The following is a 19,047-nucleotide window of genomic DNA, read 5'->3' on the forward strand; positions in this document are numbered from 1 at the left end:
GTTTTGAAACAAACAAAAATCATAAGTTAAAAAAAAGTCAAACACAGTCTTTGCAGATCTCTTTGATGTGCTCCAAACAGAGATATGTGGAACATTTATGGCAGAAATACTCTGCTTTCCTGTTTTTTTTTTGTATCCACATTCTTTGCATCGACCTGCCACTCCTGGGGTTGGGTCGGCTGCATGATTCTCTCCTTAGTAGAGAGCTTTGGAATTTGTGGCACTCCAAGTCTCTCAACCATATGTTGCTTCATCAAAGCATTGTCCAAAATTGTCAAAAATTTTCTACGAATTAGTTTTGTGCCTGGATTGTTGGCTGAAAATATTACCTGGGAGTTTATGCCAGCAACATTCACTATTGAATAAAAAATTACCATTGGCCACCTTCTAGTGTTTCTAGCACAATTATAATTTGAGCAGATTTGGTCAACCACATCAACTCCAATCTTAGTGTTGTTGTAATCCACAACAATACTAGGCTTTCCTGTTTCTTCATCCATAGAATCATCATCGTGCATTGATGAAATTAACAAAACATTTTTATTTTTTTTGGTACATGAGACACCAATGTACAAATTTTTCTGAATGCATACATTGCTGGCCTACATCCTTGTATAAATTGTGGAGGAATTTGTCTCTTATTTTTCTTCAAGGTTCCCAAAATTGTTATCCCATGATTCTCCACAAGATCCTCACACACCTCCGCACTGGTGAACCAATTGTCCATGGTCACATTTCTATTTGTACCTAAAATTGGCTCACGAATTCTCTTTACAATATCAAATGTTTTGTTGCTCACTGCATATGGTCCAGCAGGCTGCGTGCCTACATAAACTTCCAGATTTCCTGTGTAAAACATTTTAGCATCACTCAATGCAAATATCTTTATTCCGTACTTATTGGGTTTAGAAGGAATATACTGTCAAAAGCTGCATCTCCCCCTAAATCCCTCCAATTTTTCATCAATTGTTACATACTGAGAAAGTGAGTAGTTCTCCTTACAGTTGGCAACAAATTTATCAAATAACTCTCTAATGGGAGCTAATTTGTCAAAAGCTCGTCTTTCTTCTCTTGCTGCATGGTCATCAAATCCCATATGCTTCAATGAAAAACGGAATCGCTGCAGGAACATACAGAGGCGAAAACGTTCAAGGGAACTCCCATCAGTAGCAAATACATCAGTAGTACACAACTACATCGGGTATAATTATTAACATCAGCTCAAAAATCTTCTTAATACTAGAATTAATGTGTTTCAAATAGAAATAACAGATAAAAATCTTACAAACTAAAAACTATACTCATCTTATTTTTGTGGGACTTTGTGACCTGTGGCTTTTGACTTGTATATTTTATTTTAATTCAGCTCTCTGAACAAGAAAAGAACAAAATTCTCATTTCACAGAAGGTGCATCATATCACTCAATTTATAATACATTTAAAAACACAAATGAACAATTTCACATTAAACATTTTGATAAAAATTCAACTGAGCTAAAAATTACAGCACAAAACGTCCGGCAGCCATTTTCAAAGACACAGATCAATTGGGAAACGCCCTGGTGATGTTTCAGTGCCAACATAATTTAACAACTTTAAAATAATAAGTTACATTTTATATCATTCAAAATTTTCAATAAAAACTTTATTTTAATTTTATTTAATCTTTGTTCCTGTTTAGAAATGTTTATTACTTTAAAAACAAAATTTATTAAACAATCCAAAATCAGGTAACCAGCTGACAACCGACATCATGTTTCAACCAACCATACATATTGATTATATATTTTGATTTTGAATATCGACTTTTATCAATCTTGAGTATCAAATTGAAGATTCTATCTTTTAGGCACAATTTTGTAATATGACATTGTTTAGAAACAATCTCATCAAAGTACCTAGCAATTCCTTGAAGGTGTCTTCATCAGCATCATCCAGTCTTGTAACATCAGGATTATTTCTCAACCACTCTCTGATGTGAAAATTGAAATATCTTAATGAAATTTTACTTACCAACTCTTATGAACTCCAAAAACATGTTTTGCCTCTGAAAATTTTTTTTTTCCTTTTGGTGGAGGGGGTAGGCAATGTATCATTAGTGATACACTGGGTCTCTAAGCTGACAATCACTGGTTACCAGGGACTAGATTGGGAAATGATAGATTTATACTTGGTATTGATGTTTTGATGGATTTTTTATGCATATCAATCTTAAATTAACACAATATAAATATAAGTGAAAATATTTATCATAATTATTAATTTTAGTTGAATAAAAATAATCTAAATATCAAAAATCTAATCTACATGAAAAATATCCAAACTAAAATTTTAATGAATCACTTTCAATTAAAATTCTAAATATTATAAATCGAACCTACATGAAAAATATTCAAATTCAAATTTCATTGAGTCACTTTGAATAAAAGTAGTCTATAAAAATCAAATCTACATGAAACATTTTCAAGTTAAAATTTCAATGAATCTCTTTGAATAAAATAATCTAAATATCAAAAATTGAATCTACATGCAAAATATTTGAATTAAAATTTCAATGAATCACTTTGAATAAAAATAGTCTAAATGTCAAAAATCTAATCTTCATGGAAAATATTCAAATTCATATTTCAATGATTACTTCCTATGGAATTTCTGGAAACAGTTCCTGGAATTTATTCCAGTTGAGAAGCACAAAAATATCCCACATTCTGTGCATTTGACAAATGTAAATTTGTTACAGCCTGGAAATCGACACCTTGAGCGATTTTTTTGATTACTGCTCTCATCATTAGGTAAATGAGTAGTCTGAGTCATCCTTTTTGGTTCAGGAGGAAGAGGCACTGAAGCTCGGTGCTTGGATGGACCTGCAACATTCTCAGTTTCTCCATCATCATCCTCATCACTACTCACTGCTTTCTCTCTTACTTGTGTATCTTTTGGATACAACAAGTTTTCAGCAATTGTCAACTTGAAAAAATAATATGTCAGAATATCCTTCTTCAGCAATCCACTTGCAGCAACTTCTTCCCTGTACTGTATCCAAGCTGCTGCACACACAAAATCAATAAGTGGTGAATGACTCTGATGGTCCATTTTTTTGTTCTAGATCTCATACTGTATTTTCCAAGTACACGGTCTAACATGTCTACACCACCCATGTACATGTTGTAAATTTTAATTTGGAAAAAACGTGGAATTTGTATGTATGAACTATCCTTCTTCGACCACCTTCTACAGTCTTCAACTGGCTCTACACCAAACTTGGTTGAGCACAGAAAGATGCTCTTATTGTCAAACCATTTTACAATGTTGATTTTGCCATCAACCCTAACAACCTGGTCGAATGAACCTCTACTCTTCTTCAAATCTTTATCAGAAATGAAATCTATATTCCTTGGTAACCTGTTGAACATTATGGTACCAGTTCCATAAATGTTTCTCTTCAAAAGGCAATCTAAGACTGCCACAGAAGTGGAATACCTATCAGTATACAAAGATGAACATTCTGGCAAAGAATCTGAGAGTTTCAAAACCACCCTACCACCTAAATCTATTTTCTCTGGGAGGGGAATTTTTTCTGAAATTATTTCCGCTCCTTTGCTTTTGTAGAGGAGGAAATCAAGTGGCAAACCAGACGAAGTGGTTGCCACAAAATTTTTTATCTCTACTGGATAAGGTTTTCCCCGCACATACTGCCTGGTCCTAACTTTCCCATGAAAGGGGATCATTTGTTCATCTATAGAGATGTTCTCAGTCCTATGATTTTGCAGGCATCCTCTTCTCACTCTCTCCAACATTGGTTGTACTTTCCAATATGGGTTTGATGCCTTCTCAGCCGATGAAACATTATTGTCATCAACAATTTTCATTTTACTTCTAAGGGTAAAAAATCTGTCTCTACTAATGTTGTCAGCAATCAGAGGATACCTTGTCCTAGATTCCCAACACATTTTTAATCTGGGATACTGCATCAATGCAGCAACAACACTAGCCCCCCAAAATTTGCACATTTCTTGAGTGGTTGAATCCAGGGATTTCCCCAACTCCTCCACTGATCGCCTGTTGGTGAACTCAGCCAGTTCAGTAAAAAATGACTTATCGAGATATCTGCTGAAGTATTCCATTGGCTTCCCAACTTCAACATTGACTGGTCCACTAGCAGCATCAATGACAACTGGTGCATCAAAGCTGCAATGAAAAAAAAAACATTGCTGAGGGTTTGATTTACCATGATTCTGATATGTGAATGGCTACTAGGGACAAGTCAATGATTGAAACTAATAGTTAGAAATGTTATTCTGATATAATCTACTTACTCAATTCTGTGTCTCCATCGATTTGGATTGATTCTGTCCCCTGTGTGATCAGGATTTGCTATTCCAGTGGTTGCTGGAGTTGTAGGTTCACCTTCTACCTCTGTTGTTTCTAAATCATCATGCTCTTGGAGTGGAGGTTCGTCAGGGAACTCTTCATCCTCTTCAATATCTAGCTCTATATCTGATATATTTGGATCAAATACAAGGTCTTCCAGCTCTGTGAAAGAATGAAAAAGTGTTTGAAAGACCAAGTACAAAAATACAATGGAAAAAGCATGAGTGCTCTTTTGAAGTAGGCTAATTGATGAAAACATATTACTTTTCAATCCAATAAAGACTCTGGAAAATTATTTAATCATGAAGGAAATAAAACTGGTATTTTACAGTAGTTTAGAAGTATTCTGGTTGTAGTATAATTGAAAAAAACAACAACTTCTGAATGAAAACAGATTACAGAAACAACATTGCTTGTAAAATGATAACCCAACCTCAAAAGGTTTGTTTGTAACAGTGGAGACCCCAAGTATCATCATGATACATGTAATAAAAACTGTTCTACTAGAAATAAATCAGTTCAAATCGCTTATTTTAAGCTCAAAGAGTAAACTTTATACTTATTTAAAGACAATCAGAAACAGAAACTTGAAATTAAATGGATTAGAATAATATTTACCTTGAGCAGAAAGAGCCATTGCAGAAGTGTTGTAGAGCCACTAACATTTGATGACAAATGCAGTCTAGTGGAAAAACATGGAACTATTTCCGTTTGTAGACGATAAACAGCTGATGTTTAGTATATGCTACAACCGGACAGCTTGACAAAGAGTTGAAAATAAGAAAGAAAAAAATCTGAGACCATATGTATCACAGGTGATACACAGGGACTGAAGAGGTTAGGCACAATTTTGTAATATGACATTGTTTAGAAACAATCTCATCAAAGTACCTAGCAATTCCTTGAAGGTGTCTTCATCAGCATCATCCAGTCTTGTAACATCGGGATTATTTCTCAACCACATTATACCATGTGTGTATGAAGATCCTTTGGGCTTATATTCAGTTCGGTACCAAAAATCCACAACTTGGAATGTGTGAACCAAAATCTCTTTAATGAATGATCAGAAAATGGAAAAAATAGAAATACAGTATTTGAAGAAAATTTAATAATAATAAATTTGGATAATAATAAATTCGGATGTAGCTTTTTCTATTGAAACATTTGTTTCAGGATGAGAAAAATGGAGACTTTCACCATAGAGAAACGTAAGTAGATATACCATGGTATAGGGCATTTATGTCACAATTTTACTGTTATCTCAAGCCGATTATTGTCGATTTTTACTGTTTTGACCAGTTAAGAGTGTATGAACAGCACACTATGAGAGACTACCAGTGTCACACAGCTTCACGGGAAAGAATTACATGAACTATCGGCTTGAGATAACAGTAAAAGTTGCGACATAAACGCCCTATATCATGGGATATCTACTTATGCTATTGCTTCTCTATGCTATCACCTTACAGTACCTACTTACTTACTTTCTCATTATGTAGACGAGTAGGTGTGGTTGAATCTTCTGGTCATGCTTGACCAACTACTTCTTCTTTTGGAGATCAATCATACAAATTCCAGAAGTTCCAGTTTTGACGTATGATGTATAATATTTTTGTGTCTAATGTACAGCCCTGCATCATATACCTTACATTTTCCCTCCCAATTTCACAGTTGACGCTATTGCATCAAGGGATGCAATTCAAGTAGTCTTTCAAGTAGTTCAAGTAGTCTTTCAAGTAGTTCTCATCCGTGAAAATTGATAGATCTATGAGCAAGTGCTGACCGTACTCCACTACTTGTACTTCTGCAACTAAATCTTCATATGATGAACACCAATGGAACCGCGTCAAGTATTGCATACAGAACAAAAAACTCTTGTCCCCACACAACACCTCTCAAAATCAATACAATAGACCAGGAATTTATAAGCTAAATTGTAGAGATTGCAGCAAATTCTACATAGGTAAAACAGCTAAAAATTTCAATATAAGATTCAAAGAACACACAAGAGCCATTACCCATCTGTCCTCCCATTCCACCTTTGCAAAACACATTATCTCCACTGACCACACACACCCTGACATAGACAACAACCTCGAAATACTCCACTATTCCCACAAAAACAGAAAATTAAATGTACTAGAACAGTTTGAAATATACAAACACACCAAAGAACAGCCAAACAATATTCTAAATGACCAAATCAACTTTTCCTCCCACACCCTGTTTGACAAACTCATTTAAAATACTCCTCCATTAACCACCAAAACTCCTCTCCACCCCAACCAAATTTCACCCTCATAACCTTAAACACTTCAGTTCCTGTTTGGCTTGAAAATGTGCAATACCAGCACAAAACGGACGTCGCCACATCAAATAATGTGAGTGCTTTTTCACTTTGAAGTTTTATAAAATTTAATAGTGATAATAATAGTGGAAACAAGATGGATAACCAACAACAAACAAATTTTAAGTTCATTCAACTTGTATGAATAAAATGAAGTTGAAAGTTTTTTAAAACGTGAACATGAAAAAGATAATAAGCTAGAAAATTCTTCATTTTTTGGGTAGGCAAGTTTTGTTAGTGAGAAAGTTGTAGATAAAAAGACAAATTTTAAATTTCATTTGTACATTTTTTTCTCCAAGACTAACCTTGACCTCACAATCAGAAAATATAATTTTCTTCGATTCCCCTTGAATTGTGCATTCACTTGCATGAATATACAAAACTGAATGCTTTTCTTCTTATTTCTTCGCTCCTCACTAGCAATTTTAAGTCTCTCGTTCAAGTAACTAAGTCTAATAAAAGTTCTTGTCCGCAAAAATTTTTGTAAGATCCTATCATTCACTTCTGGGAATTGTTGACTGTCAGTAGATCAGGTTGTAAGGCCGATCTGCAAAGTAGTGGACTGTGTGAAAGTGTATAGATGAGATTTATATCTGATCTAGGCACTGACAGCTCTCCATTATTTGCTATGAGCAGATTTACATACCTTGAATGTGTAGATCCGAAAAAATACCTCTGGTTGAATGTGCGTCTGAGCACAAGTAGAATGCACGAAAATAGTGCAATAATGATGACCAATAATTGAAGAGTGATAGATAATAAATTTCTTATTATCCGTATGTAAAGCTGATATTTGTATGTAACTATTGGAATGCTTAAAATTAATGTAATTGTAATTAAAATAAAAAGAATTAGAAATGCACTCAAATTGTTTATTGTACCTAGGCTTTTTGCTAGTACGTTTAAGAATAATGATACAATGTTTCAAAATGATGTTACCTCTGTGAGCGTAAAAGATTGAATAATACAAAGATGAAATTGGGATTTCAATGTTAATGTTGAAATACACAATAGAGTATATTGATGCTGAAACTAATAATAGAACAATAATGACATTGAGTAAAGATTGAATTGAACGTACAATTTAGCAATGTTTAAATGAATAAAATTTAAAATACTTGAAAAATGATAGTAAAGATGAGAATCCTAACCTGAATAATAAAATCAGTCGAGAGATAAAAATCCTAAAAAATAGTCCTGCAGATTCTTAGAAATCCTAAAGGTATGAAAGTACAAAAAATTTATATGACTATGAACAATTACCTAATTTCAAAAATGATAACTAGGAATTCAGTTTAGGTAGAATCCAATCGTACCTGAAGCTTTCAAGCTGTTGACTTTGTAACACTGAAAGAGGACAACTATAGCAACTTGGCTGTAGTGTACGCAGAAGGAGCAGAAAGTCTGTCCAGAACTGAAGGTTCGATTAATAATTAAAAATAGAAAAGGTTGAAAAATACCAAATACAATATTGAAAGGAGACGAAGCTCAGCATATTGTATTACATAAGCGGGCTGGGAAATGACAGCTTAAAGCATGTCAAGTTACATAGGGAATATTACTATATGTAGAACACATAAGTAATAATAATATAAGATAAAAATTGAATGATTGATAGTATTTAAATAGCTATTATTTAGGAATAAGAAGTTAATCAAGAACCAAATTGATGGGATGAAGACTACCAGTAAACACAGTGCCTCTGAAAGGGTAAGTACAAAAATGTGAATATTAAAATAAGACTTCCCTGAATAATTAATGATGTGTTGCCGAAGTGATAGGCCTATGGTGACTCAAAATCCGTGGATGAAACTTGACTCCTGTCAAGTACATTGTAGTTGCAGACAGCTGCTGGGCTGATAGAAGTTGAATGATGTTGATATCCTGACTATATCCTGATAAACGGTGACCGATGCGGAAGAGAACTTGACTTGAATACGTTGAGATATTGAAAGTTGAGACTGTTCCGATGTTAAAATTGATAATGAATATAACGACGAATGGGCACTTCACAAATTGAATGAGTTTCACTGATTGAATGCTAATTGGAAAAAGATTCCACCATGAATTAAGTAGAATAAATGTTTGAGGTTATGTCCTAAAGTTGATGTAATTGAAGTGAATAACGAGATAAAATGTTCTTTACGAATGAAATCACTGGCATCAGTAAGAATTGAGATTGATAAAGTTCGACTAAATAAATGATGAGTAGCTAAGACTGAGTAGCTAAAAAATGAGTAGCGGTTAACGATGAAGGGCAAACTGCACTTGCGCAAATTTCCCGAGTTGAAATGTTGAATAAGGTAAGCTGCACTTGCACAAGACTTCCCAAGTTGAAATGTATCTCCTTAAATACCTTATTTAAAAAACACAATAGAGTAACAGGACTAAAAAATCACTCTATATCAATGAATAAAGAGAAAAATATGTTCTACTGGTGTTAGTCACAAAAATTCATTCACAGAGTTCATTCCTAATTAACAAAGTGATTATAGATAGTTCAGTCTTGAGAGGAAACATGCGATTTCATTTCGACATGATGACAGTCGAGCTTTTACTCAAGACTGAATCATCATCTACACTTAACAAACAGTACAAATAAGAGTTAGTACATTAGAAATTCAACTTAGCCACATAATACTTCAATGCTGGACTTGGGCATAATGTACTATATAATATATAAAAATCACTCATTTAACTGAATTAAACTGCTCTGTACTATATGTGTAAGGTAAAGAGTAGTTGAATACACATTCCTCCTATTCAGTGGCTTTCCAGCTGTACCAGCAAAAGTGACGTTGCGCTGCGCATTGTGTACGTTCTGGGTACAGTATATTGTTCCAGTTCCAATCAAAAATTGTTACATCACGTGACTAGTGCAAAATGTTCCCATGGAACGCCATTTCAAAATCGTTGGATCAAGCTTTTGGCGCGCACATATAAGGTTGATTTACACTAAAATGTGTCGTTTACTAGCTGCGTGAATGAAGAAAGGCTGTTTTACAAACTTACCATCTAGAAAAGTGTGCATTTCTTTTATTCCATTACTCTCAAATTTTCTATAGAGAAAAATTCATTTAATGAATGGTTATCAAACATCATATTGTTGGTTATGTATTCTATAGCTATGCTATGGTAAACAAACAAACTATCAGCGCATGTGCAGAGAAGCAAGCAGACTACAATAATCGACCAATGAGAGCTCAGATAGTTGGAACTGTACCAGGTCGGACAATTTACCACGCTTCGACTGTGGGGCAGGATTTTGGAACTGGAACTGGTTTCTGGTACAGAATCTGTCAAAACTCTTCCCATGGAACGCGGAACTTTTTACCTGGTAAATTGTGAATCGGGCAATGTACCACATTCCATGTACACAGAACGGGCTCATTGTTGCAGCATTCAAGTTGAGAATGTGTGCTGCAATTTAAAATCGCGAGTTGTGACCTCAGATCTGTGATACTGTTTTGTTAATCAAAAACCCAAGACCGATTGAAATTGATCGTCAGTTGTGCGAAGTGTACGGAAACGACGTTAAGAATGAAAGTTCGGTCCCGAGATTGTGTATGTAGTTCAAAAATGGCCGCACTAGCGTTCATGACAAGTAGGATCGAGCGTTGTCACAGATGAGTTGGTTGCCAAAGTCGATCAGAAAATTCGGGAAAATCGCCGTTAATAAGTCCACACCTTGATCCAAGTGACTCTCACTTGTTGCCAAGTCAATCTGTTTGTTGAAAATGTAGAAAAATAGTATTTTTTCTGCTGTATATAATAAACTTATTGTCTCATTCAATCTTTTTATTTTATTTCAAAACGTTTGTTACTTTCTGAATAGCCCTCGTATAATGAAGGGAAGAATTGACTTGCAGACGTGGTACGTGATAGGAAATTCACGAATGACGCATCATCACGTCTGATTAACTTGAAATTTTGCATATATATTCTAAATTTACCGTGTATGGCTAAAGGCCTATTTTTAATTTTTCAAAGTTTCAGTGGGTCAGGTTTTCAGTTTTTAATTAGAGCCGGGTTACCTGCTAGTAGTAAATGAATAGTGAGAGTTATGTGGAAGATGGTGGAGAAATTAAACTCTTAAAGATACAAAAGAGGGATTTTGACAATAATTTATTCAAAGTGAACAAGTGAAAACTATTAGGAGCAGTTAAGAAAATGTCATGAACTTGCCTCTTTCCGATTTTTGAGAAAGTCTTCAATGAGGTTTTCGCAGTAAATATCCTCTTCGTCGACCCAGGAATTGTGATGGGATGACCATCCTTTCCATTTCACCAGATACTCCGTTTTGGCGTTCCGCTTCGTCCTGGCATCCACAATGGCTTCCACTTCGTACTCACTGCCATCACAGCTACTGTCACTGCTCTCTTCTTCACCATCGTCCTTATTTTTCTCTTCCTTCTTCTCTTCCACCTCATCCTTCTTTTTCTTTTCAGTCTGCTTCTTCTTTTCTTTGTCATCTTTGGTATTATCCTGCAAAATATTACTCAACTATAGTTTCAAAAAAATACTCTAGTATTCTAATCACAAAAATATAATTTTATCAATAGTTTCTAGATAAATTCCAAGTACTGTTTGATATAAACTGTATTATAGGAATAGAATAATTTGAAATGAACTATTTAAGAAACTCATAAACTGAGAGTTTTAAAAGATGCATTAGTATTTTAGCCACAAAATAAAATTTTATTAATAGTTTCAAGATTTATTTCAAGTAGTGTTTGGTATGAAGTGGCTTACAGACATTTTCAATGTAGTGTCCAGTTAATTCCTCTTGTTAATCTCTTTCATATTTATTATTTGAATAATGAATCGAGCATATGAACACATTATTCGCATTGAATTTTTCGGATCTCCTACAAGCTACAATCCATTGTTTTCTCACTAATTTCTCCCTAGATAACCTGTGATATGCCCCCTGTCTTTTCTGCATAATTTTTACAACTCTGAACTGCACAGCTAGGAAAAAATAACTTTAATGTAATTTATAAAACTGAAATAAAATCAGTTGTAATGAAAATGTATAGTTTGCTTTACACAAAAGAAATATGAAACTTCAATACTCATTTCTTAGTAAACTAGAGATTATTAAAGAATAAAGAATATGCTCAACATGTCCACCCATACACAATTTGAATATTTTCATCATAATAATTATTCATTTTGCATGGCAAAGACATTTTGTTCATAAGACGAGTGGAATCCACCCATAATGTCACACAAAACAAGGATGATAAACTAGCACTGCCGTGTGTATACCCCCGTTGAGTAATTTTTAAAGCTACCAACTTCGTGAGACAAAACAAAATTTTCTTTCATTAGAAATAAATCACCTTAAATACCTTATTTAAAAAACACAATAGAGTAACAGGACTAAAAAATCACTCTATATCAATGAATAAAGAGAAAAATATGTTCTACTGGTGTTAGTCACAAAAATTCATTCACAGAGTTCATTCCTAATTAACAAAGTGATTATAGATAGTTCAGTCTTGAGAGGAAACATGCGATTTCATTTCGACATGATGACAGTCGAGCTTTTACTCAAGACTGAATCATCATCTACACTTAACAAACAGTACAAATAAGAGTTAGTACATTAGAAATTCAACTTAGCCACATAATACTTCAATGCTGGACTTGGGCATAATGTACTATATAATATATAAAAATCACTCATTTAACTGAATTAAACTGCTCTGTACTATATGTGTAAGGTAAAGAGTAGTTGAATACACATTCCTCCTATTCAGTGGCTTTCCAGCTGTACCAGCAAAAGTGACGTTGCGCTGCGCATTGTGTACGTTCTGGGTACAGTATATTGTTCCAGTTCCAATCAAAAATTGTTACATCACGTGACTAGTGCAAAATGTTCCCATGGAACGCCATTTCAAAATCGTTGGATCAAGCTTTTGGCGCGCACATATAAGGTTGATTTACACTAAAATGTGTCGTTTACTAGCTGCGTGAATGAAGAAAGGCTGTTTTACAAACTTACCATCTAGAAAAGTGTGCATTTCTTTTATTCCATTACTCTCAAATTTTCTATAGAGAAAAATTCATTTAATGAATGGTTATCAAACATCATATTGTTGGTTATGTATTCTATAGCTATGCTATGGTAAACAAACAAACTATCAGCGCATGTGCAGAGAAGCAAGCAGACTACAATAATCGACCAATGAGAGCTCAGATAGTTGGAACTGTACCAGGTCGGACAATTTACCACGCTTCGACTGTGGGGCAGGATTTTGGAACTGGAACTGGTTTCTGGTACAGAATCTGTCAAAACTCTTCCCATGGAACGCGGAACTTTTTACCTGGTAAATTGTGAATCGGGCAATGTACCACATTCCATGTACACAGAACGGGCTCATTGTTGCAGCATTCAAGTTGAGAATGTGTGCTGCAATTTAAAATCGCGAGTTGTGACCTCAGATCTGTGATACTGTTTTGTTAATCAAAAACCCAAGACCGATTGAAATTGATCGTCAGTTGTGCGAAGTGTACGGAAACGACGTTAAGAATGAAAGTTCGGTCCCGAGATTGTGTATGTAGTTCAAAAATGGCCGCACTAGCGTTCATGACAAGTAGGATCGAGCGTTGTCACAGATGAGTTGGTTGCCAAAGTCGATCAGAAAATTCGGGAAAATCGCCGTTAATAAGTCCACACCTTGATCCAAGTGACTCTCACTTGTTGCCAAGTCAATCTGTTTGTTGAAAATGTAGAAAAATAGTATTTTTTCTGCTGTATATAATAAACTTATTGTCTCATTCAATCTTTTTATTTTATTTCAAAACGTTTGTTACTTTCTGAATAGCCCTCGTATAATGAAGGAAGAATTGACTTGCAGACGTGGTACGTGATAGGAAATTCACGAATGACGCATCATCACGTCTGATTAACTTGAAATTTTGCATATATATTCTAAATTTACCGTGTATGGCTAAAGGCCTATTTTTAATTTTTCAAAGTTTCAGTGGGTCAGGTTTTCAGTTTTTAATTAGAGCCGGGTTACCTGCTAGTAGTAAATGAATAGTGAGAGTTATGTGGAAGATGGTGGAGAAATTAAACTCTTAAAGATACAAAAGAGGGATTTTGACAATAATTTATTCAAAGTGAACAAGTGAAAACTATTAGGAGCAGTTAAGAAAATGTCATGAACTTGCCTCTTTCCGATTTTTGAGAAAGTCTTCAATGAGGTTTTCGCAGTAAATATCCTCTTCGTCGACCCAGGAATTGTGATGGGATGACCATCCTTTCCATTTCACCAGATACTCCGTTTTGGCGTTCCGCTTCGTCCTGGCATCCACAATGGCTTCCACTTCGTACTCACTGCCATCACAGCTACTGTCACTGCTCTCTTCTTCACCATCGTCCTTATTTTTCTCTTCCTTCTTCTCTTCCACCTCATCCTTCTTTTTCTTTTCAGTCTGCTTCTTCTTTTCTTTGTCATCTTTGGTATTATCCTGCAAAATATTACTCAACTATAGTTTCAAAAAAATACTCTAGTATTCTAATCACAAAAATATAATTTTATCAATAGTTTCTAGATAAATTCCAAGTACTGTTTGATATAAACTGTATTATAGGAATAGAATAATTTGAAATGAACTATTTAAGAAACTCATAAACTGAGAGTTTTAAAAGATGCATTAGTATTTTAGCCACAAAATAAAATTTTATTAATAGTTTCAAGATTTATTTCAAGTAGTGTTTGGTATGAAGTGGCTTACAGACATTTTCAATGTAGTGTCCAGTTAATTCCTCTTGTTAATCTCTTTCATATTTATTATTTGAATAATGAATCGAGCATATGAACACATTATTCGCATTGAATTTTTCGGATCTCCTACAAGCTACAATCCATTGTTTTCTCACTAATTTCTCCCTAGATAACCTGTGATATGCCCCCTGTCTTTTCTGCATAATTTTTACAACTCTGAACTGCACAGCTAGGAAAAAATAACTTTAATGTAATTTATAAAACTGAAATAAAATCAGTTGTAATGAAAATGTATAGTTTGCTTTACACAAAAGAAATATGAAACTTCAATACTCATTTCTTAGTAAACTAGAGATTATTAAAGAATAAAGAATATGCTCAACATGTCCACCCATACACAATTTGAATATTTTCATCATAATAATTATTCATTTTGCATGGCAAAGACATTTTGTTCATAAGACGAGTGGAATCCACCCATAATGTCACACAAAACAAGGATGATAAACTAGCACTGCCGTGTGTATACCCCCGTTGAGTAATTTTTAAAGCTACCAACTTCGTGAGACAAAACAAAATTTTCTTTCATTAGAAATAAATCACCTTAAATACCTTATTTAAAAAACACAATAGAGTAACAGGACTAAAAAATCACTCTATATCAATGAATAAAGAGAAAAATATGTTCTACTGGTGTTAGTCACAAAAATTCATTCACAGAGTTCATTCCTAATTAACAAAGTGATTATAGATAGTTCAGTCTTGAGAGGAAACATGCGATTTCATTTCGACATGATGACAGTCGAGCTTTTACTCAAGACTGAATCATCATCTACACTTAACAAACAGTACAAATAAGAGTTAGTACATTAGAAATTCAACTTAGCCACATAATACTTCAATGCTGGACTTGGGCATAATGTACTATATAATATATAAAAATCACTCATTTAACTGAATTAAACTGCTCTGTACTATATGTGTAAGGTAAAGAGTAGTTGAATACACATTCCTCCTATTCAGTGGCTTTCCAGCTGTACCAGCAAAAGTGACGTTGCGCTGCGCATTGTGTACGTTCTGGGTACAGTATATTGTTCCAGTTCCAATCAAAAATTGTTACATCACGTGACTAGTGCAAAATGTTCCCATGGAACGCCATTTCAAAATCGTTGGATCAAGCTTTTGGCGCGCACATATAAGGTTGATTTACACTAAAATGTGTCGTTTACTAGCTGCGTGAATGAAGAAAGGCTGTTTTACAAACTTACCATCTAGAAAAGTGTGCATTTCTTTTATTCCATTACTCTCAAATTTTCTATAGAGAAAAATTCATTTAATGAATGGTTATCAAACATCATATTGTTGGTTATGTATTCTATAGCTATGCTATGGTAAACAAACAAACTATCAGCGCATGTGCAGAGAAGCAAGCAGACTACAATAATCGACCAATGAGAGCTCAGATAGTTGGAACTGTACCAGGTCGGACAATTTACCACGCTTCGACTGTGGGGCAGGATTTTGGAACTGGAACTGGTTTCTGGTACAGAATCTGTCAAAACTCTTCCCATGGAACGCGGAACTTTTTACCTGGTAAATTGTGAATCGGGCAATGTACCACATTCCATGTACACAGAACGGGCTCATTGTTGCAGCATTCAAGTTGAGAATGTGTGCTGCAATTTAAAATCGCGAGTTGTGACCTCAGATCTGTGATACTGTTTTGTTAATCAAAAACCCAAGACCGATTGAAATTGATCGTCAGTTGTGCGAAGTGTACGGAAACGACGTTAAGAATGAAAGTTCGGTCCCGAGATTGTGTATGTAGTTCAAAAATGGCCGCACTAGCGTTCATGACAAGTAGGATCGAGCGTTGTCACAGATGAGTTGGTTGCCAAAGTCGATCAGAAAATTCGGGAAAATCGCCGTTAATAAGTCCACACCTTGATCCAAGTGACTCTCACTTGTTGCCAAGTCAATCTGTTTGTTGAAAATGTAGAAAAATAGTATTTTTTCTGCTGTATATAATAAACTTATTGTCTCATTCAATCTTTTTATTTTATTTCAAAACGTTTGTTACTTTCTGAATAGCCCTCGTATAATGAAGGGAAGAATTGACTTGCAGACGTGGTACGTGATAGGAAATTCACGAATGACGCATCATCACGTCTGATTAACTTGAAATTTTGCATATATATTCTAAATTTACCGTGTATGGCTAAAGGCCTATTTTTAATTTTTCAAAGTTTCAGTGGGTCAGGTTTTCAGTTTTTAATTAGAGCCGGGTTACCTGCTAGTAGTAAATGAATAGTGAGAGTTATGTGGAAGATGGTGGAGAAATTAAACTCTTAAAGATACAAAAGAGGGATTTTGACAATAATTTATTCAAAGTGAACAAGTGAAAACTATTAGGAGCAGTTAAGAAAATGTCATGAACTTGCCTCTTTCCGATTTTTGAGAAAGTCTTCAATGAGGTTTTCGCAGTAAATATCCTCTTCGTCGACCCAGGAATTGTGATGGGATGACCATCCTTTCCATTTCACCAGATACTCCGTTTTGGCGTTCCGCTTCGTCCTGGCATCCACAATGGCTTCCACTTCGTACTCACTGCCATCACAGCTACTGTCACTGCTCTCTTCTTCACCATCGTCCTTATTTTTCTCTTCCTTCTTCTCTTCCACCTCATCCTTCTTTTTCTTTTCAGTCTGCTTCTTCTTTTCTTTGTCATCTTTGGTATTATCCTGCAAAATATTACTCAACTATAGTTTCAAAAAAATACTCTAGTATTCTAATCACAAAAATATAATTTTATCAATAGTTTCTAGATAAATTCCAAGTACTGTTTGATATAAACTGTATTATAGGAATAGAATAATTTGAAATGAACTATTTAAGAAACTCATAAACTGAGAGTTTTAAAAGATGCATTAGTATTTTAGCCACAAAATAAAATTTTATTAATAGTTTCAAGATTTATTTCAAGTAGTGTTTGGTATGAAGTGGCTTACAGACATTTTCAATGTAGTGTCCAGTTAATTCCTCTTGTTAATCTCTTTCATATTTATTATTTGAATAATGAATCGAGCATATGAACACATTATTCGCATTGAATTTTTCGGATCTCCTACAAGCTACAATCCATTGTTTTCTCACTAATTTCTCCCTAGATAACCTGTGATATGCCCCCTGTCTTTTCTGCATAATTTTTACAACTCTGAACTGCACAGCTAGGAAAAAATAACTTTAATGTAATTTATAAAACTGAAATAAAATCAGTTGTAATGAAAATGTATAGTTTGCTTTACACAAAAGAAATATGAAACTTCAATACTCATTTCTTAGTAAACTAGAGATTATTAAAGAATAAAGAATATGCTCAACATGTCCACCCATACACAATTTGAATATTTTCATCATAATAATTATTCATTTTGCATGGCAAAGACATTTTGTTCATAAGACGAGTGGAATCCACCCATAATGTCACACAAAACAAGGATGATAAACTAGCACTGCCGTGTGTATACCCCCGTTGAGTAATTTTTAAAGCTACCAACTTCGTGAGACAAAACAAAATTTTCTTTCATTAGAAATAAATCACCTTAAATACCTTATTTAAAAAACACAATAGAGTAACAGGACTAAAAAATCACTCTATATCAATGAATAAAGAGAAAAATATGTTCTACTGGTGTTAGTCACAAAAATTCATTCACAGAGTTCATTCCTAATTAACAAAGTGATTATAGATAGTTCAGTCTTGAGAGGAAACATGCGATTTCATTTCGACATGATGACAGTCGAGCTTTTACTCAAGACTGAATCATCATCTACACTTAACAAACAGTACAAATAAGAGTTAGTACATTAGAAATTCAACTTAGCCACATAATACTTCAATGCTGGACTTGGGCATAATGTACTATATAATATATAAAAATCACTCATTTAACTGAATTAAACTGCTCTGTACTATATGTGTAAGGTAAAGAGTAGTTGAATACACATTCCTCCTATTCAGTGGCTTTCCAGCTGTACCAGCAAAAGTGACGTTGCGCTGCGCATTGTGTACGTTCTGGGTACAGTATATTGTTCCAGTTCCAATCAAAAATTGTTACATCACGTGACTAGTGCAAAATGTTCCCATGGAACGCCATTTCAAAATCGTTGGATCAAGCTTTTGGCGCGCACATATAAGGTTGATTTACACTAAAATGTGTCGTTTACTAGCTGCGTGAATGAAGAAAGGCTGTTTTACAAACTTACCATCTAGAAAAGTGTGCATTTCTTTTATTCCATTACTCTCAAATTTTCTATAGAGAAAAATTCATTTAATGAATGGTTATCAAACATCATATTGTTGGTTATGTATTCTATAGCTATGCTATGGTAAACAAACAAACTATCAGCGCATGTGCAGAGAAGCAAGCAGACTACAATAATCGACCAATGAGAGCTCAGATAGTTGGAACTGTACCAGGTCGGACAATTTACCACGCTTCGACTGTGGGGCAGGATTTTGGAACTGGAACTGGTTTCTGGTACAGAATCTGTCAAAACTCTTCCCATGGAACGCGGAACTTTTTACCT

The 19,047-nt window shown here is 34.4% G+C and overlaps 1 protein-coding gene across 1 annotated transcript; it reads right to left on the reverse strand.

Annotated features, from left to right (window-relative positions):
- Positions 1–10,704: 10,704 nt before the first annotated feature.
- LOC120351577 (chromobox protein homolog 1-like) lies at positions 10,705–18,522 on the reverse strand. The gene is made up of 4 exons (XM_039429411.1): positions 18,496–18,522; positions 16,899–17,216; positions 13,901–14,200; positions 10,705–11,203 (listed from the first exon to the last, which is right to left on the reverse strand). The coding sequence occupies exons 1-4, from the start codon at positions 18,520–18,522 to the stop codon at positions 10,892–10,894; spliced, it is 957 nt and encodes a 318-aa protein (XP_039285345.1). The 3' UTR covers positions 10,705–10,891.
- Positions 18,523–19,047: the final 525 nt, after the last annotated feature.

The sequence above is a fragment of the Nilaparvata lugens genome, chromosome 5 (genome assembly GCF_014356525.2).
Source record: "Nilaparvata lugens isolate BPH chromosome 5, ASM1435652v1, whole genome shotgun sequence".
Lineage (NCBI taxonomy): Eukaryota > Metazoa > Arthropoda > Insecta > Hemiptera > Delphacidae > Nilaparvata > Nilaparvata lugens.